At 43.4% G+C, this 21,487-nt stretch overlaps 2 protein-coding genes across 10 annotated transcripts in view; both read left to right on the plus strand.

The window, feature by feature from the left end:
- LOC118402883 (protoheme IX farnesyltransferase, mitochondrial) overlaps positions 1–6,075 on the plus strand; it is a 78,736-nt gene extending 72,661 nt beyond the window's left edge. The window contains exons 6-7 of the mRNA XM_035801242.2: positions 2,159–2,391; positions 4,737–6,075. Of these exons, the coding sequence (XP_035657135.2) occupies positions 2,159–2,391; positions 4,737–5,179 (676 nt within the window). The 3' untranslated portion in view covers positions 5,180–6,075. The remainder of the gene's footprint in view (positions 1–2,158; positions 2,392–4,736) is intronic.
- Positions 6,076–10,769: 4,694 nt separating this feature from the next.
- The window catches only part of hs3st3b1b (heparan sulfate (glucosamine) 3-O-sulfotransferase 3B1b), a 28,868-nt gene continuing 18,150 nt past the window's right edge, over positions 10,770–21,487 (plus strand). For all 9 annotated transcript variants that reach the window (XM_052478010.1, XM_052478011.1, XM_052478012.1 and 6 more), the window contains exon 1: positions 10,770–11,660. In XM_052478010.1, coding sequence (XP_052333970.1) covers positions 11,077–11,660 — 584 coding nt within the window. In that variant the 5' untranslated portion in view covers positions 10,770–11,076. The remainder of the gene's footprint in view (positions 11,661–21,487) is intronic.

Consider the following 21,487-nt stretch of genomic DNA (forward strand, 5'->3'; position numbering starts at 1 on the left):
TCTGTGGTTAGGGCTGAGGATGGTTTGATCTCTGGGCGTGCGTAATGCGTACAGCCTCGTAGCCACATGCTCATTGTCTTGCTGGGACACTTTTATCCCTGACAAACACTGATCACATGAGCTCTCCTCTAAGCCCATGTTTTCAGACTGAGTGCCGGACCGCCACTAACTGTCTCCGAGTGTGTGGCCCGGCCGTGTGGCACTCGCTGTGTGTGTGTCTTTACATGGGACTATTGTCATCTTCTCCTATAATCTCCACAAGTCCACATATCTCAATCAGAGCATGATAACAATTGTTGTTATATTCTGTCTTTCTGTGTCTTTAAGCCAGGTGTTCAGTATTCTGTGTCTTTAAGCAAGGTGTTCAGTATTCTGTCTTTAAGCAAGGTGTTCAGTATTCTGTGTCTTTAAGCAAGGTGTTCAGTATTCTGTGTCTTTAAGCAAGGTGTTCAGTATTCTGTGTCTTTAAGCAAGGTGTTCAGTATTCTGTGTCTTTAAGCAAGGTGTTCAGTATTCTGTGTCTTTAAGCAAGGTGTTCAGTATTCTGTGTCTTTAAGCAAGGTGTTCAGTATTCTGTGTCTTTAAGCCAGGTGTTCAGTATTCTGTGTCTTTAAGCAAGGTGTTCAGTATTCTGTGTCTTTAAGCCAGGTGTTCAGTATTCTGTGTCTTTAAGCCAGGTGTTCAGTATTCTGTGTCTTTAAGCCAGGTGTTCAGTATTCTGTGTCTTTAAGCCAGGTGTTCAGTATTCTGTGTCTTTAAGCCAGGTGTTCAGTATTCTGTGTCTTTAAGCAAGGTGTTCAGTATTCTGTGTCTTTAAGCAAGGTGTTCAGTATTCTGTGTCTTTAAGCAAGGTGTTCAGTATTATGTGTCTTTAAGCGAGGTGTTCTGTGTCTTTAAGCAAGGTGTTCAGTATTCTGTGTCTTTAAGCAAGGTGTTCAGTATTCTGTGTATTTAAGCAAGGTGTTCAGTATTCTGTGTCTTGAAGTCAGGTGTTCAGTATTCTGTGTCTTTAAGCAAGGTGTTCAGTATTCTGTGTCTTTAAGCCAGGTGTTCAGTATTCTGTGTCTTTAAGCCAGGTGTTCAGTATTCTGTGTCTTTAAGCAAGGTGTTCAGTATTCTGTGTCTTTAAGCAAGGTGTTCAGTATTCTGTGTCTTTAAGCAAGGTGTTCAGTATTCTGTGTCTTTAAGCCAGGTGTTCAGTATTATGTGTCTTTAAGCAAGGTGTTCAGTATTCTGTGTCTTTAAGCAAGGTGTTCAGTATTCTGTGTCTTTAAGCAAGGTGTTCAGTATTCTGTGTCTTTAAGCAAGGTGTTCAGTATTCTGTGTCTTTAAGCAAGGTGTTCAGTATTCTGTGTCTTTAAGCAAGGTGTTCAGTATTCTGTGTCTTTAAGCAAGGTGTTCTGTGTCTTTAAGCAAGGTGTTCTGTGTCTTTAAGTAAGGTGTTCAGTATTCAGTGTCTTTAAGCCAGGTGTTCAGTATTCTGTGTCTTTAAGCAAGGTGTTCAGTATTCTGTGTCTTTAAGCAAGGTGTTCTGTGTCTTTAAGCAAGGTGTTCTGTGTCTTTAAGTAAGGTGTTCAGTATTCAGTGTCTTTAAGCCAGGTGTTCAGTATTCTGTGTCTTTAAGCAAGGTGTTCAGTATTCTGTGTCTTGAAGTCAGGTGTTCAGTATTCTGTGTCTTTAAGCCAGGTGTTCAGTATTCTGTGTCTTTAAGCCAGGTGTTCAGTATTCTGTGTCTTTAAGCAAGGTGTTCAGTATTCTGTGTCTTTAAGCAAGGTGTTCAGTATTCTGTGTCTTTAAGCCAGGTGTTCAGTATTCTGTGTCTTGAAGTCAGGTGTTCAGTATTCTGTGTCTTTAAGCCAGGTGTTCAGTATTCTGTGTCTTTAAGCCAGGTGTTCAGTATTCTGTGTCTTTAAGCCAGGTGTTCAGTATTCTGTGTCTTTAAGCAAGGTGTTCAGTATTCTGTGTCTTTAAGCAAGGTGTTCAGTATTCTGTGTCTTTAAGCCAGGTGTTCAGTATTTTGAAGGAAGCTTAGCTCTCTATTGTATGCTGAATTTGTTGTTGGTGAAATAGTGTGGGGAAGTTGTATTAAGAGATGTCTCTATCTCCCTCCTTATCCTCTCTCCCTCTCCTTCCCTCCCTTTCTTCCTCCGTCGCACAGTCCTCTCCATGCGGTGGGCTTTGCCCTAGTCTGTGGTGTCCCTGGTATCACTTTGTTGACCCTGGCTGTGAACCCTCTAACAGGGGCCTTGGGGGCCCTCAACATCTTCCTCTACACCTGCTGTTACACACCCCTGAAGAGGCTCAGCATCATCAACACCTGGGTGGGGGCGGTGGTGGGGGCCATTCCCCCCATCATGGGCTGGACAGCCGCTACAGGTGCTCTGGACCCAGGTACTGAACCGAAGGACACGCACTCACTGTACGCCTCTCTCTGCTGGGTCCTAGTGTCCTCTCCCACACACACAGTCACGATACTTGGTCCTATGGGTCTCCCTCACACACACACACAGTAATGATACACCCCATCTTATGTTTCACGAGGAAGCAGCCGGTGTATGACGAGCTGTTCAAACTGAATAGGTTGGTAAATGGGGCATTGAGGAGAGAAAAGGATACACCATACTTGTTCTTCCAACATTGGGTCAAAGAGCAGCTGTGGTGTGTTAAAGTTCATATGTCCATATTAGACTCAGTGTGGACTCATGATAATACATTGGTGTTCGTTCCTACAGTTACATATGTTAAACTCTGATAAAGTGGTTCAAATCTGACACTTCAGAGCGATTTATTATTTTCCAAACTAGATATCCAGGTAGTGGGAAATACACGGTTTATCACAGCCTAAATTAACCTACTGTGTGGTCACTCCAAGGAGACTTAGGAGCTAGGCTGTAGTGTAGACTAGAGGGAATGTCTGCATGTTGTATATCCATGTCTCCACTGAACTGCAGCTATTCTATACGTTCAATTCTATTTCTACAGTTTGTCTTGTCATTCCAACACAATTAGTCTCTGCTTGACTCCGTGAGGCCTCTTTCACAACTGACATTCAACACAACAGAGTTTGTATGTATTTCACTGGGTTGACGAGGACCTCTGTGACCAGGCCTGACCCCCCCCCATTACGACCAGCCTTTTATTTACATACTCCATAACCCAGAGTCCCACGTTGCTAACACACACACACAGTATTGTGTGTGTTTATGTTCGGCTAGCTGTGTGTGTGTGCGCGTGCGTGCACTTCTCTAGTGGATGAGGAAGGCAGAGCAGAGGGGGGTCTCCTCTCTCCTCTCCAGATTGTTTGGCAGACATGTTAAGTGTTCTGTTATGGCAACTGTGAACTGTGTTTCAGCTTGTCACCGGGGTCTCTCCGTAGGGTACACACACTAGTTTACACTCACCAAGCCAAGATCTTGGGACTTGCTCTCAACAAAATGTTAATCATGAATCTATGGGGCTTTTCACGTGGGAGTGAATGTGTTTTATTCCCATTGAACTTCCGCTGGGGGTTTTCTCTTCCCTTGGTGGCCCTCTTGATTCAATGACTGCTCTCATGCTATACAATGACATTCATGCCCTTTATGTCAGAAGGACCCCCTCAGTTTCAGCTATAAGTATGACTTGCACATTGGCATTTTAACCAGGTCAATTGGGGGTCATTTAAACGTTCAAATAATAAAGTAATAAAATAATAGAACAGAAGTAAGTCTAAAGTGACAATAGTTACCATCATCTGTCCTGTTAGCTGCTACTACTGGCTGCACTATAGTCCTGTTTGATCACTGTGTTTGGTGAGATCGGAGAGGTTTGCAGTAGAGGTGCCTTAAGGCCCTGTTTTCCTACAGGATTTAGGCTTCTTTTGTGTTTACAAAACGCAAGAACATCGGAGTGAAACAAAAGGAAACCCTGTATGTAACGCTCGGGTGCCTCTGCAGCGCTGCCGAGTGAGTCTTTGTGCCGGGGCGGGTCTCCTGTTTCTCTCTCTGCTGCTTCTTGCTCTCTGGTGGAACGTTTACAACGCCACACCGTACACGTGGCCCCAGGCTGTTTGTTGCCCCCACACACACACAGGATGTGCAAGGCGAGCTGATGAATGGGCCTCTTTCTCTCTGTTTAACCACAGGTCTGAGAGGAACAGAACAGACAGAATGACTGGGGGATTCCTCCTCTCTGACTAGTGTCTACAACATTCATGTTCTCGTATTCAGTTACCCATTCACTCTCTCACCTCACAACATCTCCTGTATCGTGTACGGAGGCTGTGTCATAGGGGTCAGGGCAGTGAAATGTCCAGGAAGGATAAGTTCATTGAAAAAAGACGTAGATTCAGTCAAAAAGGAAATCGGTCCCTCCGGGGTACATCGTTGGCAAAAAAACAAATGTGCAAAGTCGACAGTTTCCTGCATATTATGCAACGCACTATTTTACGTCAAATCATCCCAATTTTGTCGCATACAACAGACCCACATCACCGCACCAAAACAAGAGGCTAATATGGTTCAATCAAGCCACATGTCAATGAACTTTTTCCCTCAGTGCATTTTTGTGATACATTGGACAGAACCATTGCATATTGCTGTCCAAAATGTCAGAATTGCTGCAGCAAAATCAAGCATTTTTGCCCGCAAATCACTATAAATCCCTGCGAGAGGGACGGGGAAATTCAACACCAAGAGATTTGTGAATTCTCTATCTAGTCATTGTCAATATCTTCTCTTCTCCCTCCCCCTCTCTAGGTGCTCTGCTGCTGGGTGGCTTCCTGTACTGCTGGCAGTTTCCCCACTTCAACGCTTTGAGCTGGAACCTGCGTGAGGACTACTCCCGGGGAGGCTACCGTATGATGTCAGTCACCCACCCGGGCATGTGTAAGAGGGTGGCCCTGCGCCACAGCCTGGGTCTGATCGGTCTCTCGGCCCTGGGCCCTGTGCTGGACGTCACCACCTGGACCTTTCCTCTCGTCTCCCTGCCCATCAACCTCTACATCAGTTATCTGGCCTTCCGCTTCTACCAGAAGGGAGACCGCAGCTCCGCCCGCAAGCTCTTCTTCTGCAGTCTGTGGCACCTGCCTATGTTGTTGCTGCTGGCGCTCACCTGTAAGAAGTCCCGGACCGACAAAGAGGACGTGGCCAAGACCTCGAGCCTAGCCCCAGCACCCCTGCCCCTCGCCGTGCAGAACTAGGATAGCCCGTTAGACCCCACCACCACATCCAACCTCCAACACACTGGCCATTACTTCTCCACCCACCCTTCGTACAAATGGAGGTATTACCTTACCATGTCTTCCTCCCTCTGCCTCTGTACCCTGAGAGAGGGGAGTACTAGGGACTGTGTGTATGTATGTCTGTGGACTTGTGGTGCTCACCAACTGCACTCTCCATGCCCTCAAGACAAGGGGATGGGGTGGAAGCAACATGGCTGAAATGGTTGATCAATGAAAACCACACATTGTGAATTCCTGAAATAACTTCAGAGTGTAAGGAATCATTTCAGTGTGTGTGTATATATGTATTTATAAAGGAAGGCTGCCCTCTAGTCCCTGTCCATGTTGTATATGACTGTTGTTAATAAGAACGTTGTACAGTGTAAATTGCTCCTATGGATTCGCAATTGGGCCCCAATCTTGAAAGAAACCCATGCATTGTATCAACACAAGATGACGTCAAGAAAGAATCGAGAGTGAACTGTGATGGACATGAAGACTTGTAAGATAAATGAGACAACAGTACATTGAGTTATCTCAATATTTGTTCCATTTTGTTAAATAATCGATTAAGGAAATACGTTTTAAAGAAACCTAGCCACTGCACTGAAATGCAATGATAAGTTATTACTTGCCTATATGTTACTTGACTGTAACGATTGCCTATGCCTCTTGGTTTTAGCTGTTCAGCAATCTCAGTGGAGGGTGTTCTTCTGTCTGCAACACACTGCTTTAACTCTGCACGGTTCACCTTCACCAAAACAAAAGAGAAAAGTTAACTTGTAAACCATTTTTGTAAGACACAAAAATCATTACAAATGTTCTCTTATAATAAACGTCTTATGATTGAACAAAATTGTTTGATTTACTTTTGAGTCAGTTGATTGTCTAATTATTTCATTATACTGTGTCAAAAGTGTGTTATTGTTATCCATATTAAAGCAAATTTAAAGGGGGTTTCATTAGTGACACCAAGTGCTTCCCACAGGGGGCATCATTCCAATCAGTGCAGATGATGTCATTGTGCTATCTGACATAAAAGGGATGAGTCTTACACATTTGTGTAGATATTCATCACCCACACACACACCACCACCACATGCCAGCTAGATAATTGTGTTGGCATGGGCATAAACTCCAGTAATGTCAAGATTCAGGTTAATCGTAGCCTCAGTAGACACACATGTCCTGTTAGTCACATGAATATCAATATCACCAACACCTATTTAGCTAAACTCAACCCACTGCTGCACCTGTCACTTAGTCCCAACACATGCTCCCCTTCCACTCTTAGCCTGTTTACGTTAAACATCACCCATCTCCATTAAACAATCCTGATGTCCCAAATGGCACCCTATTCCCTATACAGTGCACTACTTTTGACCAGGACCCATAGGGCTTTGGTCAAAAGTAGTGCACTATTTAGGGAATGGTGTGCAATTTGAGACGCATTCTCTTTACCTCCCCTTCCTTAGTTAAAGGGGGCTGTGGGATTTGTCCCAAGCATGCTGCAGAGGAACAGAACTGTAATATCCTCCGAAAGGGCTCAGAATGGATAGTGTTCCATATCAGCACAGCTGTTACTGTATTGGCTTAAAAAACACCACCGCAACCTATGTGTGTCTGTGTGTTTCTCTGTGTCTCACTCTCTGTGTGTAGATGAAATGTCAGTTGCCAACCTTCTGAGGGCTCAGTCAGTGTGATTGCCTGCCTGTCACGTTTACAACATCCGCTCAGAGGAGGCTGCGAAAGCAGTGTGGTAGACTGGACCTCACTCGATTCCATCCACAGGGAGGCAAGGGGGTCTGCCTTGCCCCTGCCTCTCTTTCCCCTGCTGGGGTTTCCTCTCGCCCCTCGGTTCCTTCCGAATGGCACCCTATTCCTTAAATAGTGCACAACTGCTGACCAGTGCACTATGTAGGGAATATGGTGCCATTTTGGACGTAGACACAGGCCTCTACTTCGCTCTCCCTTCCTATCTCAGATGCTGTTCAAACTTCATAGGCATTTAATACAGCTCTCACCTGTTGCCTCTATGACAAGTGTATAGCGACTATGACTCGTATTACCAGGCCTCCACTCTGAGATTTCTACAGTCCTGGAGCTCCCTTCGCTGATGGACCTTGTCAACCAGAAGCCTTGATTCCTCACATGCTGTCTTGTTAACAGGTAACTGATATCATCCTATGAAGATGGCAATTGTTGCATCTTTAATAAAGTAGGCTAGTTTTATATTTGAGTAATAGTCTTAAACATAAAAGTTCTTATTTACATTTACATTTAACATTTAAGTCTCGTGCGTGTTTTATTTCATATAAATAGTTCAGCGCTATTTATTCCCTTTATTTGGAATGAGGCGGGGGAAATGTATCAAAATGTGGTTTTGGTTTGAGTTCATGAACTAGAAGTATTTAATCGTAAGAATAATTCCTATATTTTATCCCAAAGTTATGCATTCATAATCATTAATTTAAAGGAAGTATCTTCTAGTGGCGTCCCAAATGGCACCCTATTTAGTGCACTGCATTGGGAGTTGTGTGCCATTTGGAACTTAAAACTTCCATTCAGCGCATTGACATGCACCCTTTAAATCACCGTCAACTGAAGGCACCAGAGTGTCAGGCAGCAGGGCCTTTGCCAGAGTCAACAACAAAGAGTGAAATATTGATAAACACGCGGAAGGAACTTTCCATCCAGACATCCACTGTGAACGCATGCTGGCTTTTATGTCCATAGTGACCCGACATCTGGGCTCTGATCTCAGAGAATTAAACGAGAAAACGGATCACATTCCACGACAACCTAGTTGATGGATCATATAAAGACTTTGCCTAATAGTTGCCTTTTGTCTTCCACTTTACTATCGGAGGAGATCGAGGCTCTTCGTGTTCTGTAGATTTCTAACGTGGATGGGGTCGATCCCTCAATGTTATTTGGTCGATCAAGTTCACTAGCCTACTGTCGGTTGCTAGGCCTGTAGTAGCGTAGTCTAAACAGGATGTAGTGGTTCCGCATAATTCAGGGGCTCTGGAATTATTCGGCTTTTTAGAATTGTATAGCCTAAATAAAAATGTGCATGTGCAAAAATATTTCAAATATTTATTGATTTGAATATTGTCTAGTAGGGCTAGTCTATATGGCCCAATGTTAAACACATACGAAAGAATGAACCCGAGTCAATTTAGCGTCTACAGGCTCCCATTAACAGAAGATACAGCCCTACAGAGATGCACTCCCGACTCCTGAAGGAGGACCGAGTTGATTCTTGACCGTAACATCTGGCTGACTCCCCCCGCGCTGCCTTAGTGTGTCTGGTCGGTCATGTAAAGTGGCCTACCTCTGTTGTCGTGGATTTACCTCCAATGACCCGGTTATGTAGCATCATTTTGAAGTCACTTTTGGGCCTTTTAACAGATCCTGAGCACATTATTTGATCTTGTACGAAATGTTTTTGGGCTTGTGAGATAGTCTCAAGACACAAAAACACTAAGTGTTGAAAAGATTTCAGTGACTCGAAAGTATGGAATTGTATAGCTAGGCTTATGCCTATGTATGTTTATAGTGGCCTGTAAATTATCTAGCATACTCATCTCTGAAACCTTTGCAATGTGATGTGTCTTTGACAAAATTGTTCAGGCTAATGTAAGAGTTAGGTTTATCAGTTATTTTTCAGACTAAGAAATATAACTTATACAATAAGGTTTCCAGTACCTTCGGTGCTAGGACCTCTAAATAATGTGATTTTGGATCGAATGTAGATGTCCTTTGAAGTCCAATTGAATTTTACATTTTAGGGTTGTCATTGACTTGATATCTGCCGTGCAAAGTTGTTAAAATATTGCTGTAATTTAGACATGTTAAGATCTTTTTAAAATATATATTTTTAACAAAGATCATGATAAAAGCCTGATATAGAATAGCCTAAAGTAGTTTATTGTCCTCGGAGAATGGGTTTAGTTTTCATGTACCATGCATCACAGAGTTTGTAGGCTGTTGGGCGGTACGGCAGTCTGTGGGTTACTAGGCTACACCAGTTGCTCTTGCAATTAACGAAAAAAGACTTGATTGATTGACCAAATATTTGTCTAATTGACTTATTTATGAATATAATGTTCACAAGTTCATGAGGTAGCCATATGAATTCATATTCATTAAGAAATAACACATTATACACATAGCATTCATATCCATGTGAGAGTGAAAAAGTTCTCAAATGCGTTTATTTCCTCATGAATAGTCAGCCACCTTCAGCGCGAACAGACAGTTTGGGGACTTTTTGACAAACTGGTTCGAAAGTTCCAGCACACACTGTTTTCGTTTAAAGTCGTCATTTTTCTCCATATTTACATTGAATTTAGGACAACGTGGTCATTTCCGATGGCATACAAATAGTTTAATATTAACAAATAATAATATTAACAAATAATAAACTGATAGGCCAAAGTCCTCTTCAATTGAATTAAGACATATTTTTTCTTGCAAGAATTGCATAACTCAAAAATCGAATTGTTGTTGTTGTTTTCGATGATAATAATAATAATGATAGGCTAGTAATAATAATAATAATCATCTTGTCGTTTTTGTAATACAACTGCTAATAATTCATGTGTTATTATCAATAATAAAGGTATGGATCATTATTATTAATTGATGACTACTTATTGTTCACTGTAAAAAAAATAAGTGGCGAAGTCTACTATTCCTTTGATAACAACCGCTCATTTCTCCATCTAAAATGACTTGCAAGTTGATTTCACCCAACGGTTCAACTTCATTATTGTCAAGCATATAGCTAATATCTTCTCCAAGTTATCTGCCAAAACAATTAGGAAACGACATTGTTAAAACTGTTTTTTTGTTATGAATACTAATTTGTAGCCTATATCTCGAAATATGTTTCTTGAAAAAGCTAAATCATCGAAAAAAAAAATTATCCTTGAAAATATGAGAGAAAATGTTAAACTTCTAATGCAGCAGTGTTTGGCACAATCGATGGCCCCGCCCCATATGTTTGGCAAAGCAGAAGATCTCTAACAGCAAAAATTATATTTGGTCATAATGAGTTTGAGATGACCAGAAAGGTTATAAATAGGCCTATAACTTACTTCACAGATATGCGCTTCAGTGATATGCATAATAAATCATTCATTCTCGTAGGCCTATAGGCTATATGACACACAAGCAGAAAATAGTCCCCTACCCAATCCATTGTGTTAGTTAGTATACACATTAAATAATGCTCAAAGATAAAAAGGGAATAGCACAGCAGGTGGACTTCGCAGCTGCCTCACCAAAAATACAGTTTTAACTATAGAATTTCCCTAGTGATTATATAGAATACCGTTCGTCTCTTCATCCAATAAGAGCGTTTCATCTTTATGGCGAGAATCCCAACGCGAGCGCCCTCCCACACTCACCTGTGATAGGTCCGTTTCTACGAACAAACAACTGATTATTTAGCGTGCGTGAGTCAATTGGCCATGGTGATTGTCAATCAGATGTATCGGTACGCCCCCTCGTGCTGTAAAAGGTCTAGTCCTCGAGAGAAGGCTCAAAACTAGCAGTTGTTCGAAGGTTTTGCAACCGCGATGCGTGTGAAGAGAGACGGCTAGGGTGTGGAGTAAGCACCACTGAAGTGCACCAGTCGTTCGTATAATTTTCCGAATTCTTTACTGTGGCTATGGTGAATGACGATTATAGCATGCAATGACTTTGCACCAGTGGATACATCCGCTTTAGTTTATTTGCTTGCTTTATACATTTTTCCGCTTTAAATGAATGGCATGTGCATTTTGCGAGGCTACTTGATGTGCCATCGGGAGTGAGTGGTTTTGGCAATATGTGTCGCTGGAATATGGTATGCACTCTCAGGGTTTATGGAATATAGCCTGGTTTGTCACAATCTGTATGCGTTCTCATTCAGCCCGGTGAAAAATAAACTCTTTCTGCTCGGCATCATGTTTTTACTCTGGGTATATATGCTCTACTCCTGCGTGGGCTACTGTGCCACCATGCCAAGTTTGGTCGTGGACAATTACCGGGGAAAGGAGACAGGGTCTGTGGTCGGTAAAAGGATAGAGAATAACGGCAGAGTGGACCTCATGTCCAGACTGCTCCCTAGACCCCAACCCTGGGTGGATATAGAATCCGATTACGACGAACCCTCTGTCCGGACCTCCTCCAGAGACTTGCTCAATAACGATATAGACACGTACAGAGGAGCGGAGGACTGGGACGAGATTAGGGGCGAGGGGCAGAGAGCTCCTGAGCCGGGTGCGATGTCAAGTTTCTCCAACGGATCAGGGAGCAAGAAGCTTCCCCAGGCGATCATCATCGGTGTAAAGAAAGGAGGGACGCGCGCGCTGCTCGAGTTCCTCCGCGTGCATCCAGACATCCGAGCTGTGGGAGCCGAACCGCACTTCTTCGACCGCAACTACGAGAATGGACTGGAGTGGTACAGGTAAATTAATCGACATTATATGCTCTCACATTCAATGTGCATTAAAGATGATAGGTTATCATACATACATCAATGATTCCCATAGAACCAGCGCTATACAAGAAACGGTGAGAGAATATGTGACAGTCAAAGCTACTCATCCAGTTACTAGACGTTGACGTTCCAATAGTTGTCCATAGCAGCCTATTCCTTTCGTTTCGTTGCCTATATCTTCCACAAACATTATATTGGATTGCAAACGGTGGAGGGTTTCTTTTCATTATAACAGTCTAAAATGCACTTAGACTAGCATAGTTGATCATATTAAAATCACAGGGAAAGTTGTATCATCTAATATATCATAAAGCTATAACCAGTATATAATTAAACAATGTAGTGTATGGAAAATTATTCGATAGTATAATTCAGGATAATTATATCTCTACGTTTTTATAATACGATTTGTATTAATCATTTATCAAATAAAACGAAATATGTTCAAAAAGTCATTTTAGTTAGTTCCATAATGCATAATAATATGCCTAGATCATATCCTATTCGCTATTTGCAACATACGTTTATTCTGCATACATGTTTAGAGATAACGTCAGTGGCCATATTTACGGTAAGGTCAATAGAAAATATGATATCTATAATCTACAGTACAGACTATTACTCTAATAGATTTTTAGTTATGTATATTGGTATGGTGCTTTTCCAAACTCCAAGCAGTTTTGGCGTCAACGTGGACATATAATCGAGTATTCAAAAATGCTTAAAACTGTGGGGGTCATTGAATAGCATTAAGAGAAAACAAATGCATACGTTTGTATTTTTATTTCTTCAGTTTATGATCCGGTAGTAGGCTAGAATATGCACTGTCTTAGTATCGCCTGGGTTGAGCCGTTTCCACGTCGTACAGTGGTCTCTATTGGACACAGTGCAATACTGCAAGTTAACGGGTTACTTTTCATAAAGAATTAATTAAATAATTAGTTGATTATAAACTGAATATAAGTTACTAATATGTCTATTATACTACAGTCTGAAAAGGTCAGGTAATGTGCAAGTTGTGAATTCGAGATCGATTAATTATTATTAGCCTATTATTGGATGCCATATAGGCCCTAATATATTAGAAATAAGATGTGCTTGATTACTTTAATGATCAGTTACATTTTTTTGTATATTTCCAACTTTCAAATGTAAATAAATATGCAACATACTTACTATTATAGTTAGGCCTATTTGAGTTGGAAAAAATGATGTTAAGCTTAAATACATTCTAAGCTAAGCGGATTTGTCCTAGCACTCTCCTTCAAAATGTATACATAATAAATGCACTCGAAAGTAACAGTAATCTACAACACAATAGCGCTGGGCTACTCGGAGAACAACAGTAAAAAAAAACGATTCAAAAGTTTCTTAAGAGGTTATACTACCAACTAACCTTTATACCAGTCATTTACATTTTGAACGGATAATGAGTGGGAGGAGGACTAATACACTAGGCGAAGTAGGCTACTGTAGGATAATGAAAGAAAAACGTACCCCAGAATGAATTCAATAGTAAATTAAACAAAATCCCACCAACAGTATATGAGCTATTCCTTGATCAATATTTGGAAATACATGACAAACCCCTTCCTATATTAGTCATACATAAGTAAACGTTATAAACAACGTGCTCTACCTCACGTTGGATTCTCTTAACTTAGCCTAGAAAAGTAGTAGGGCCTATTAACATAATTTAGATGTCATATTCAGTATCATATTCAGCAACGACGACTGAGCAATGGCAACTCATATCGAATTAATATGAGTGGAACATTATGTAGCCTAATCCGTTTACCTGAATGAATTAGTCAAATGAAAACTTTAAAATAATGAAGTCAGTGCATTAAATGCAGCCAGCCTATGTGCGTTTTTAATTTCAGTTTAACATCGCAGTAAAATGCCGAAAATAGCGTAGCTGTTGAAGGTCTTTGCAGGAAAATCAGGGACCATGCATAGTGGTTGGTTTTCTCCTTGCTTAAACCCCGGGGACATTGCTTTAGTTTAAGGAGAGTTTCTCCATCTCTTTTCCCTGGACGGCGAGCAGAACTAATAGCTCATCTGACAAGTTGATAAAAACAATTGCATGCCCCTCTGAATAATCGGATTTGGTGCTGTGTGTAAAGAGCCGGGCTGTTAAATATGCGAGGCAGTTGAGGGCCCCCAACTAAAGTAGAGCAGTGAAATGAAAGAAAAGCGGAATGAGAAACCTGTGTGTATGGAGTGGGTGTCCGGCTATATGGATTTGATTCAAATAAAGACACTGTCTTTATGTCGAATTTATTATTCAGAGATCCAACTTGAGCTTTTGAATTGGCTTTGATAGCCTACAATTATTTATTAAACTTTGCACACTTTGAAATAAGTTATCCAAATGGTAAGCGCTAATTCTAGCTGATTTTATTTAGATTTCCCATGAACCCAATTTCCTCTTCATCATTGCATACTTTTAGAAAGAACAAACACGAGCAAAACGGAACATTGAGCAGTTAATGATAATGGAAATGAGGAAAATAGCTGCGGTGAATTCCTTTGGACCGATGATTCAACCCTCTCTCTGGCCGCTGTTTACAGAGAAAACACGACGCGAAGGTTGCCTGCTGGCGGGCACCGTGTGAGGAACGGATAGAATAAACACACATGACCCATTGTTTTATCTGCGGTTCTGGCTGTGTGGCCCATAAACCCGTATCTGTACCTAGAATGAGGCTGGTTCTTAATTTAGTATTCTCCAGGCTTTTCTCAGGCCTCCGGTTATCCCTCAAATCTGCTCAAGAAATCATACCCTCCAGCCAAGCCTCTCTTTTGGCTTATCACTTGATGGGACAAGAGTAACAATATTGGAACACAGTGTAGTTTGATCTGTGGACAAATGTATGTTTAATATATCGGCCAACACACACACACACACACACACACACACACACACACACACACACACACACACACACACACACACACACACACACACACACACACACACACACACACACACACACACACACACACACACACACACACACACACACACACACACACACACACACACACACACACACACACACACTGTTCAGCTGAGTTTTTCCATCTAACCCAGTTTGTCAGAAAGCATCTCATGTTTTAGTAAGCTGTACTGACTTCCCCTCTCATGCAGTCACACATGTTGTGTGTCAAACAGACACAAACGCCACGCAAACAAAGTGAAGAGTTGTTTTGATGCTTTTCCTCTGTCTGTCCTTCTCTTATATAACTTTATGATGTGAAACTCACACACGTGTGGATGCTTTAACAGTAAGATAAGCAGGGTCAATAAAACTGACCCAACCCCTACTGAAGTAAAGGAGAGTGTGTCAGAGCGAACCGGCTGACTGTAGTTCTGAATGTAGTTCTCCCTGCATGCTGCTCATGGAGCGTTTTGATAAGCTTTCTTGTTTGTCTTCAAGGAGAAGATCAACTAAATCAATGAAATCATACTTCATGATTACTGCTCCCAACTTCCCCATTAGTGTCACATACTGCACTTTCCATACGAGAGAGAGATCACACCGGATGTATTTTGAAAGTTATAGATCTTGAAAACTTGATTTGCTGACATATATCAACAATGGACTAATGAAACACATACCAAAAATTAGTTTTTGGGTGGAGTTTTCCGTTAAATGGTAGTTTATTGTTGCGTTATGTGTGGGCCATTTACAAAGTCTTTTGCAATAGTGTAAAGCGATCTTCTGACGCCACAATGTTTATTGACACAGTACTACTGTGCCATCCACTCTTCTTCTCTGGAGAGTTTGCACCATCGTTGTCTCTGCAGGCCAATGGTCACACAAACTTAGCCTTGGAATTCACCAACTAAATGCAGCCCGGGAGAGAATAGAAAAGGAAAGAGAGAGGGAAGGAGAGGCCGCTGCAGAAGTAAAAGAGAATAGAGCAGTGATAACAGGATTATTGTGATTCTCTGATGTACTTTGACAGTTTTTATTTGGTGTCAAAGACAAAACACAAGGCTTGTGCAAGGGGGGCGCTTTGTATCAGGAGGTACACATTTCCACTGTGAGGTCATGCATGAACAGCCCCTAAGGAGTGTGTGTGTGTGAGAGAGAGAGAGAGAGAGAGAGAGAGCAGGTCAGGGCAGTCTGTGCTGTGTGGACCAACCAGTTCAATTGAGAACGAAGATACTGTATTCCCTGTCAGTTGAAAGTATCGGTGTTATACTTTCTGGAATAGAACATGGATCACTCATCGTTGTTCTACCCATAGATATCCTTCATTCCTAATTCTATGGTTCTGCCTTATTAGTTCCAAAGGTACTGTTAGCACCTGCTACAGTGTGATCGGAATGCCGATGAGTTGGCCGGTCCTTTCAGTTGGACTGTTTTCATTAGCTACTCAATGAATTCTCCACACTTTTTCAGTCTATTTCTTGCCATTTTACTGCACTGAACTCCCTGTTGCCCACTGAACTCCCTGTTGCCCACTGAACTCCCTGTTGCCCACTGAACTCCCTGTTGCCCACTGAACTCCCTGTTGCCCACTGAACTCCCTGTTGCCCACTGAACTCCCTGTTGCCCACTGAACTCCCTGTTGCCCACTGAACTCCCTGTTGCCCACTGAACTCCCTGTTGCCCACTGAACTCCCTGTTGCCCACTGAACTCCCTGTTGCCCACTGAACTCCCTGTTGCCGCCGTCATGTCAACGATTTTACATATTTAGTTATTTACCTCCAGCCTTTTTGTCGAGTTGATTTTAAATCTCCGTCATTCTGACAGTTTGCGGTGGTGTTACCTCTCTTTCTGTGTTCATATTCCATATAGATGTATTGGTCATGATGGGGCTCTGATATGTCATTTATGGTTCTGTGGTTTGCTTTTGGGTGATGGGCTTTCGTCTCAGCTGCCTGTCAGATCCATGCAGTAATGTACTGTGCTCGTTCACTGCTCCTCCCTAAGAGTCTTTTTATGGTTTAAGGAATAGTTCTGAACACTTCTGGTCGCAAGGCTCCTAACTTTCACACTCTCTATTTGGAGTCTGTCACTCTTGTGTGAATAACTGAGGAATGATCGATCTGTGCTTGGGGAAAGTTCAACACTCCTTTGTTGACATGTACTATATTTGGTTAATGATTGTGCTTATGATACACTACATGGTCAAAAGTATGTGAACGCCCCTTCAAATTAGTGGATTCGGCTATTTCAGCCACACCCATTGCTGACAGGTGTATACATTTGAGCACACGCCCATGCAATCTCCATAGACAAACACTGGTTGTAGAATGGCCTGCAATGACGAGCTCAGTGACCTTTAATGTGGCACCATCATAGGATGCCACCTTTCCATCAAGTCAGTTCGTCAAATTTCTGCCCGGCTCGAGCTGCCCCGGTCAACTGTCGGTGCTGTTATTGTGATGTGGAAGTGACTAGGAGCAACAACGGCTCAGTCACAAAGGGGTGGGGTATACAAACTCACAAAATGGGAACAGAGTGCTGAAGCGTGTGGGGTGTGAAAATCATCTGTCCTTGGTTGCAACACTTACTACAGAGTTCCAAACTGCCTCTGGAAGCAATGTCAGCGCAAGAACAGTCAGTCGGGAGCTTCATGAAAGCAGCCACACACAAGCCTAAGATCGTCATACGCAATGCCAAGCGTCAGATGGAGTGGTGTAAAGCTCGCCGCCATTGGACTCTGGAGCAGTGGAAACATGTTCTCTGGAGTGGTGAATCAAGCTTCACCATCTGGCAGTCCGATGGACAAATCTGGGTTTGGCGGACGCCAGGAGAATGCTACCTGCCCCAATGCATAGTGCCAACTGTAAAGTTTGGTGGAGGAATAATGGTCTGGGGCTGTTTTTCATGGTTTGGGCTAGGCCCCTTAGTTCCAGTGAAGGGAAATCTTAATGACACAGCATGACATTCTACATGATTATGTGCTTCCATCTTTGTGGCAACAGTTTGGGGAAGGACCTTTCCTGTTTCAGTATTACAATGCCGCCGTGCACAAAACGATGTCCATACAGAAATGGTTTGTCGAGATCAGTGTGGAAGAATTTGACTGGCTTGAACAGAGCCTTGACCTCAACATCATTGAACACCTTTGGGATGAATTGGAATGCCGACTGCGAGCCAGGCCTAATCGTCTAACATCAGTGCACGACCTCACTAAGGCTCTTGTGGCTGAATGGAAGCAAGTCCCTGCACCAATGTTCCAACTAGTGGAAAGCCTTTCCAGAAGAGTGGAGGCTGTTATTGCAGCAAAGGGGGTACCAACTCCATATTAATGCCCATGGTTTTGGAATTAGCTGTTCAATGAGGTGTCCACATACTTTTGGCTATGTAGTGTGCTTGTAAAATGTCACTTTTATTATTGCACATTAGGGAATTAGGGATGTTTAATGTGATATATAAGCAGAAATAGTTGATCCTTGAGACCGCAAAAGATCACCAATGTGGATGGGCTTTCTCAGCCATGCCAAGTTAATCTGGCTGCTGTTTTGTTTGCAGTGGTTGATCAAAGGTTATGCTTCAGTCTTCTGTTAAAGGAGTAGTTGGACTGAAATGGCGCCATCCCTGAGTGGGGTGTCTTTGTGGGCCGGTGAACCTTTGTATCCCTCCACCCTGTGATAAAGAACCAAAGAAAAAAACGCACTTAATGGCAGCTAGTGTCGGTTAGCTAGCTAGGGCCTGCTTAGAAGCTCCACCACAACAAAGGGACAAGTGGAGCATTGTTCAAAAGGGGAGTTTCAGAGGGGGTAAAAAAATCCTGTTGCGCTATCAAACTGGAGATGGTTGCGAAAGGAAGTCAGTCAGTGTAAAGTTGTTATCTATGGGCCTGCCGGTCCCCCCCCAGCTCCCTGCTTCCAGAGACCAGACAGGGGCTTCTGTCCGTGTCAACGACAGTTCTGGTTGGATGCCTCTTCCTTTTAACTCCTCACCCCAGGAGCACCCCTGTTTCCATATAGGTGACGTGACCCTACACATCTGCTCTCCACTGACCTCTCCCTCCTTCCTCTCACTGGCAGGGAGAATTTCAGAAAGGCCACCTGGTTGTAGTGCCACACTGGCAAAGTTCAAACTAACATCATCCACAACAAAATGTCAATTGAATGTGTGCTGTCCAAAAAATAGAGACTAAATGGAGAATGAAGGAGTCAACCAGTTTCACAAAGTCTTCTCCTGTAATGACTTACAGTAGGGCTTTTATATTCAGCAGTATACTCTTCTTCTCAAGTCAAAAGAATGCTCAATACACACAGAGATGGACACCATACACACACACATGACACAGAGCCTTGTCCCTGGGTCCTTAGGGAGTGGTGTCTATTGATTAGTCAGGCCTGATTGGAGGTAAAGCGTGTGGAAGGGTTAGATGGGTTAAGGGCCTTTGACTGGGGTTTAGTGTGGCTGTGTGCTGACTGACAGGGTCTGTGTGCTGACCATCTGCAGAGCAGGAAAACGCTTCTGGACCCTACAGGGGTACTGGACCCTACAGGGCTACCGGACCCTACAGGGCTACAGGTCCACACAGGGAAATACAGTTAATTATGTTGATTTAGAGACTAACTTGCTGAGAGCATCCCCTGTCAACACAGGAAAACATTATTTGTTATGTCGATGTATAAACCAACATGCTGAATTAAGGAACCCGACTTTTCAACTGTCCAACTGTGAGATAGGAAATATATTCACTATAAGAGTTTTGTCTGATAAAGTCATTGACAGACAATATCTGAAATCTTCTCTGAAACCTCCCAACTGGAGATGGATGCTATTATGTCGTAGTTATAGCTAGAGAGGAATGTTGACTCTGTGGCGATCTGATACTTTGGCGCTGTGATGGCTTCCTGTATCCTTGCCCTGGCCTTCCCTACCTCCACATCTCCCCTCTTCAGGGGCCAACATGGCCGACCAGCCAACCGTACCGCTGACAGCAGGTTGACATCCCCTCCTCAAAGAGCGGGAGCCGCAAACATAAAAACAAGTCGCTCGAAACCATTCCTCTGTGTTGGGTAAGCTTCCCCAGCGGTCCCAAATGAGAGCGGATTATTTTCTTTATGGTCAGGCTTCAACCCTCAGCCCTGGCTGCCCACCCCCCCGTTCTTCCCCCCCACCACCCCAAAACAACCTCTTTTATGAACCTCCTTTCTCCATTCTTCAGCTGTGCGCTCCGCCTATTGGCAAATAAGAATAGTGTCACATGTCGTGCTCTGTTCGCCCGATCCTGGGCGGGTCTCCCTGCAGGCCTCAGTGACCACGAGTGGTCAGCACGGAAGGGGAGAAGAGGCCCTCGCTCCCCGCTGCCTAAGCTGGCATGGCCCTACCGAATGGAGGGGAGAATAGGGAGAGACTGGGGGTGGATGAGGTGGAGGTGGGGGCTGGATGCTGGAGAAAGGCAGCTTTGAGCATTCATCCCCAAATTACCACCAGCTAATTGTGAAAGGGGTGACCTGTGGAAAGGGGAGTGGCAGCTAGCTAGCGCTGCACTGTGGTGGCCTAGTGGCCCATGTGAGTGGCCCATTCAGCACTACCCACAAAAGTGGGGGGAAGATGGCCGCCGCAGCAGGAACCTACTGCTAGAACTATGGATACAGGAACTCAGTGTCACACACACACACACACACACACACACACACACACACACACACACACACACACACACACACACACACACACACACACACACACACACACACACACACACACACACACACACACACAGACAAAATTAAGTTCGAAAAACTCTGACTATTGTATACGCTCATTCATTCACTCTGGCGGAGGAGAGGAGACACTTGTGTGTCTGTCTGTTGATGCCATTTTTGTTCTCCCTTTTGAGAAATAATTTATGTATTCCCCCCAGAGCTGGAGTCAAAGCAAGACAAGGAAGGCAATGATGAAAAGAGTTGGGAGAAGAAGAAATAATCCAGAAAGAAGAAGAAAAGAAGCTATGGTCTTCTGAGATAGTGATGTTTTCCCCCTCTCTCTTTCTCTCTCCTATAGGCCCTTGTGTACTGACCCTCCTTCTGTGCCACTAGTGAATTGGGTCCTATTTAACGAGGTGATAATTTGGATGTGGGAACACATGTCAGAGCAATACCAGACCTCCCTCCTGAGTTAACGCTCATTCATTGCTGCTAAATAAACACTGTTTGGCACATTAAAAGAGCCCAGGGGCTTGGAATTAGAGAAAAACACACACACAAGCGTTCCTATGCGTTGTTAATCATTAGCCTCCTTCTTACTCAATTTTCCTTCCAACACCATGGTCAGTTAGTGTTCTGTTGGCATCGCTCCCCCAGATATTGAGAGATGAGAGAGTGGTAGGTGAGAAAGGGGTGGGCGTAAAGTGGAGGAGGGTGAGGAGAAGGAGAAAGCGATGACATTAGACCCGGACTCGTCCCAGGTATTAAATCTTGGAGGTCCCCATTAAGGTGTGGGTAGGTGTGGCAGTGGATGGGGCTGCGTCTGGTGCTCGACCCAGGGCTGGGGCTGTGAGATGGAAAGTAAGAGTTGGGTAGTGGAGACTAGGAGGCCCCCTGAGGTGTTCTATTAACCCTTGGCCATAAAAGAGCACAGCTCATTAGGAGCCCTGAGTGGTCTCCCTCTCTCTCACTCTCTCTCACTCTCACTCTCTCTGTATGTCAATGGGCCTCAGAGGAGAACAGTGAGAACAGCTCAGCTCCAAGGCAACCCAGCAAGCCAAACCCAGGGGACAAACTCCCTCTGGCTCTCTCTCATTCTTTTCCACTCTGTCTATTTTGTCTCTATCTTGTCTTTCCTACTGATCGAAAGTACTGGGT

The sequence above is a fragment of the Oncorhynchus keta genome, chromosome 24 (genome assembly GCF_023373465.1).
Source record: "Oncorhynchus keta strain PuntledgeMale-10-30-2019 chromosome 24, Oket_V2, whole genome shotgun sequence".
Lineage (NCBI taxonomy): Eukaryota > Metazoa > Chordata > Actinopteri > Salmoniformes > Salmonidae > Oncorhynchus > Oncorhynchus keta.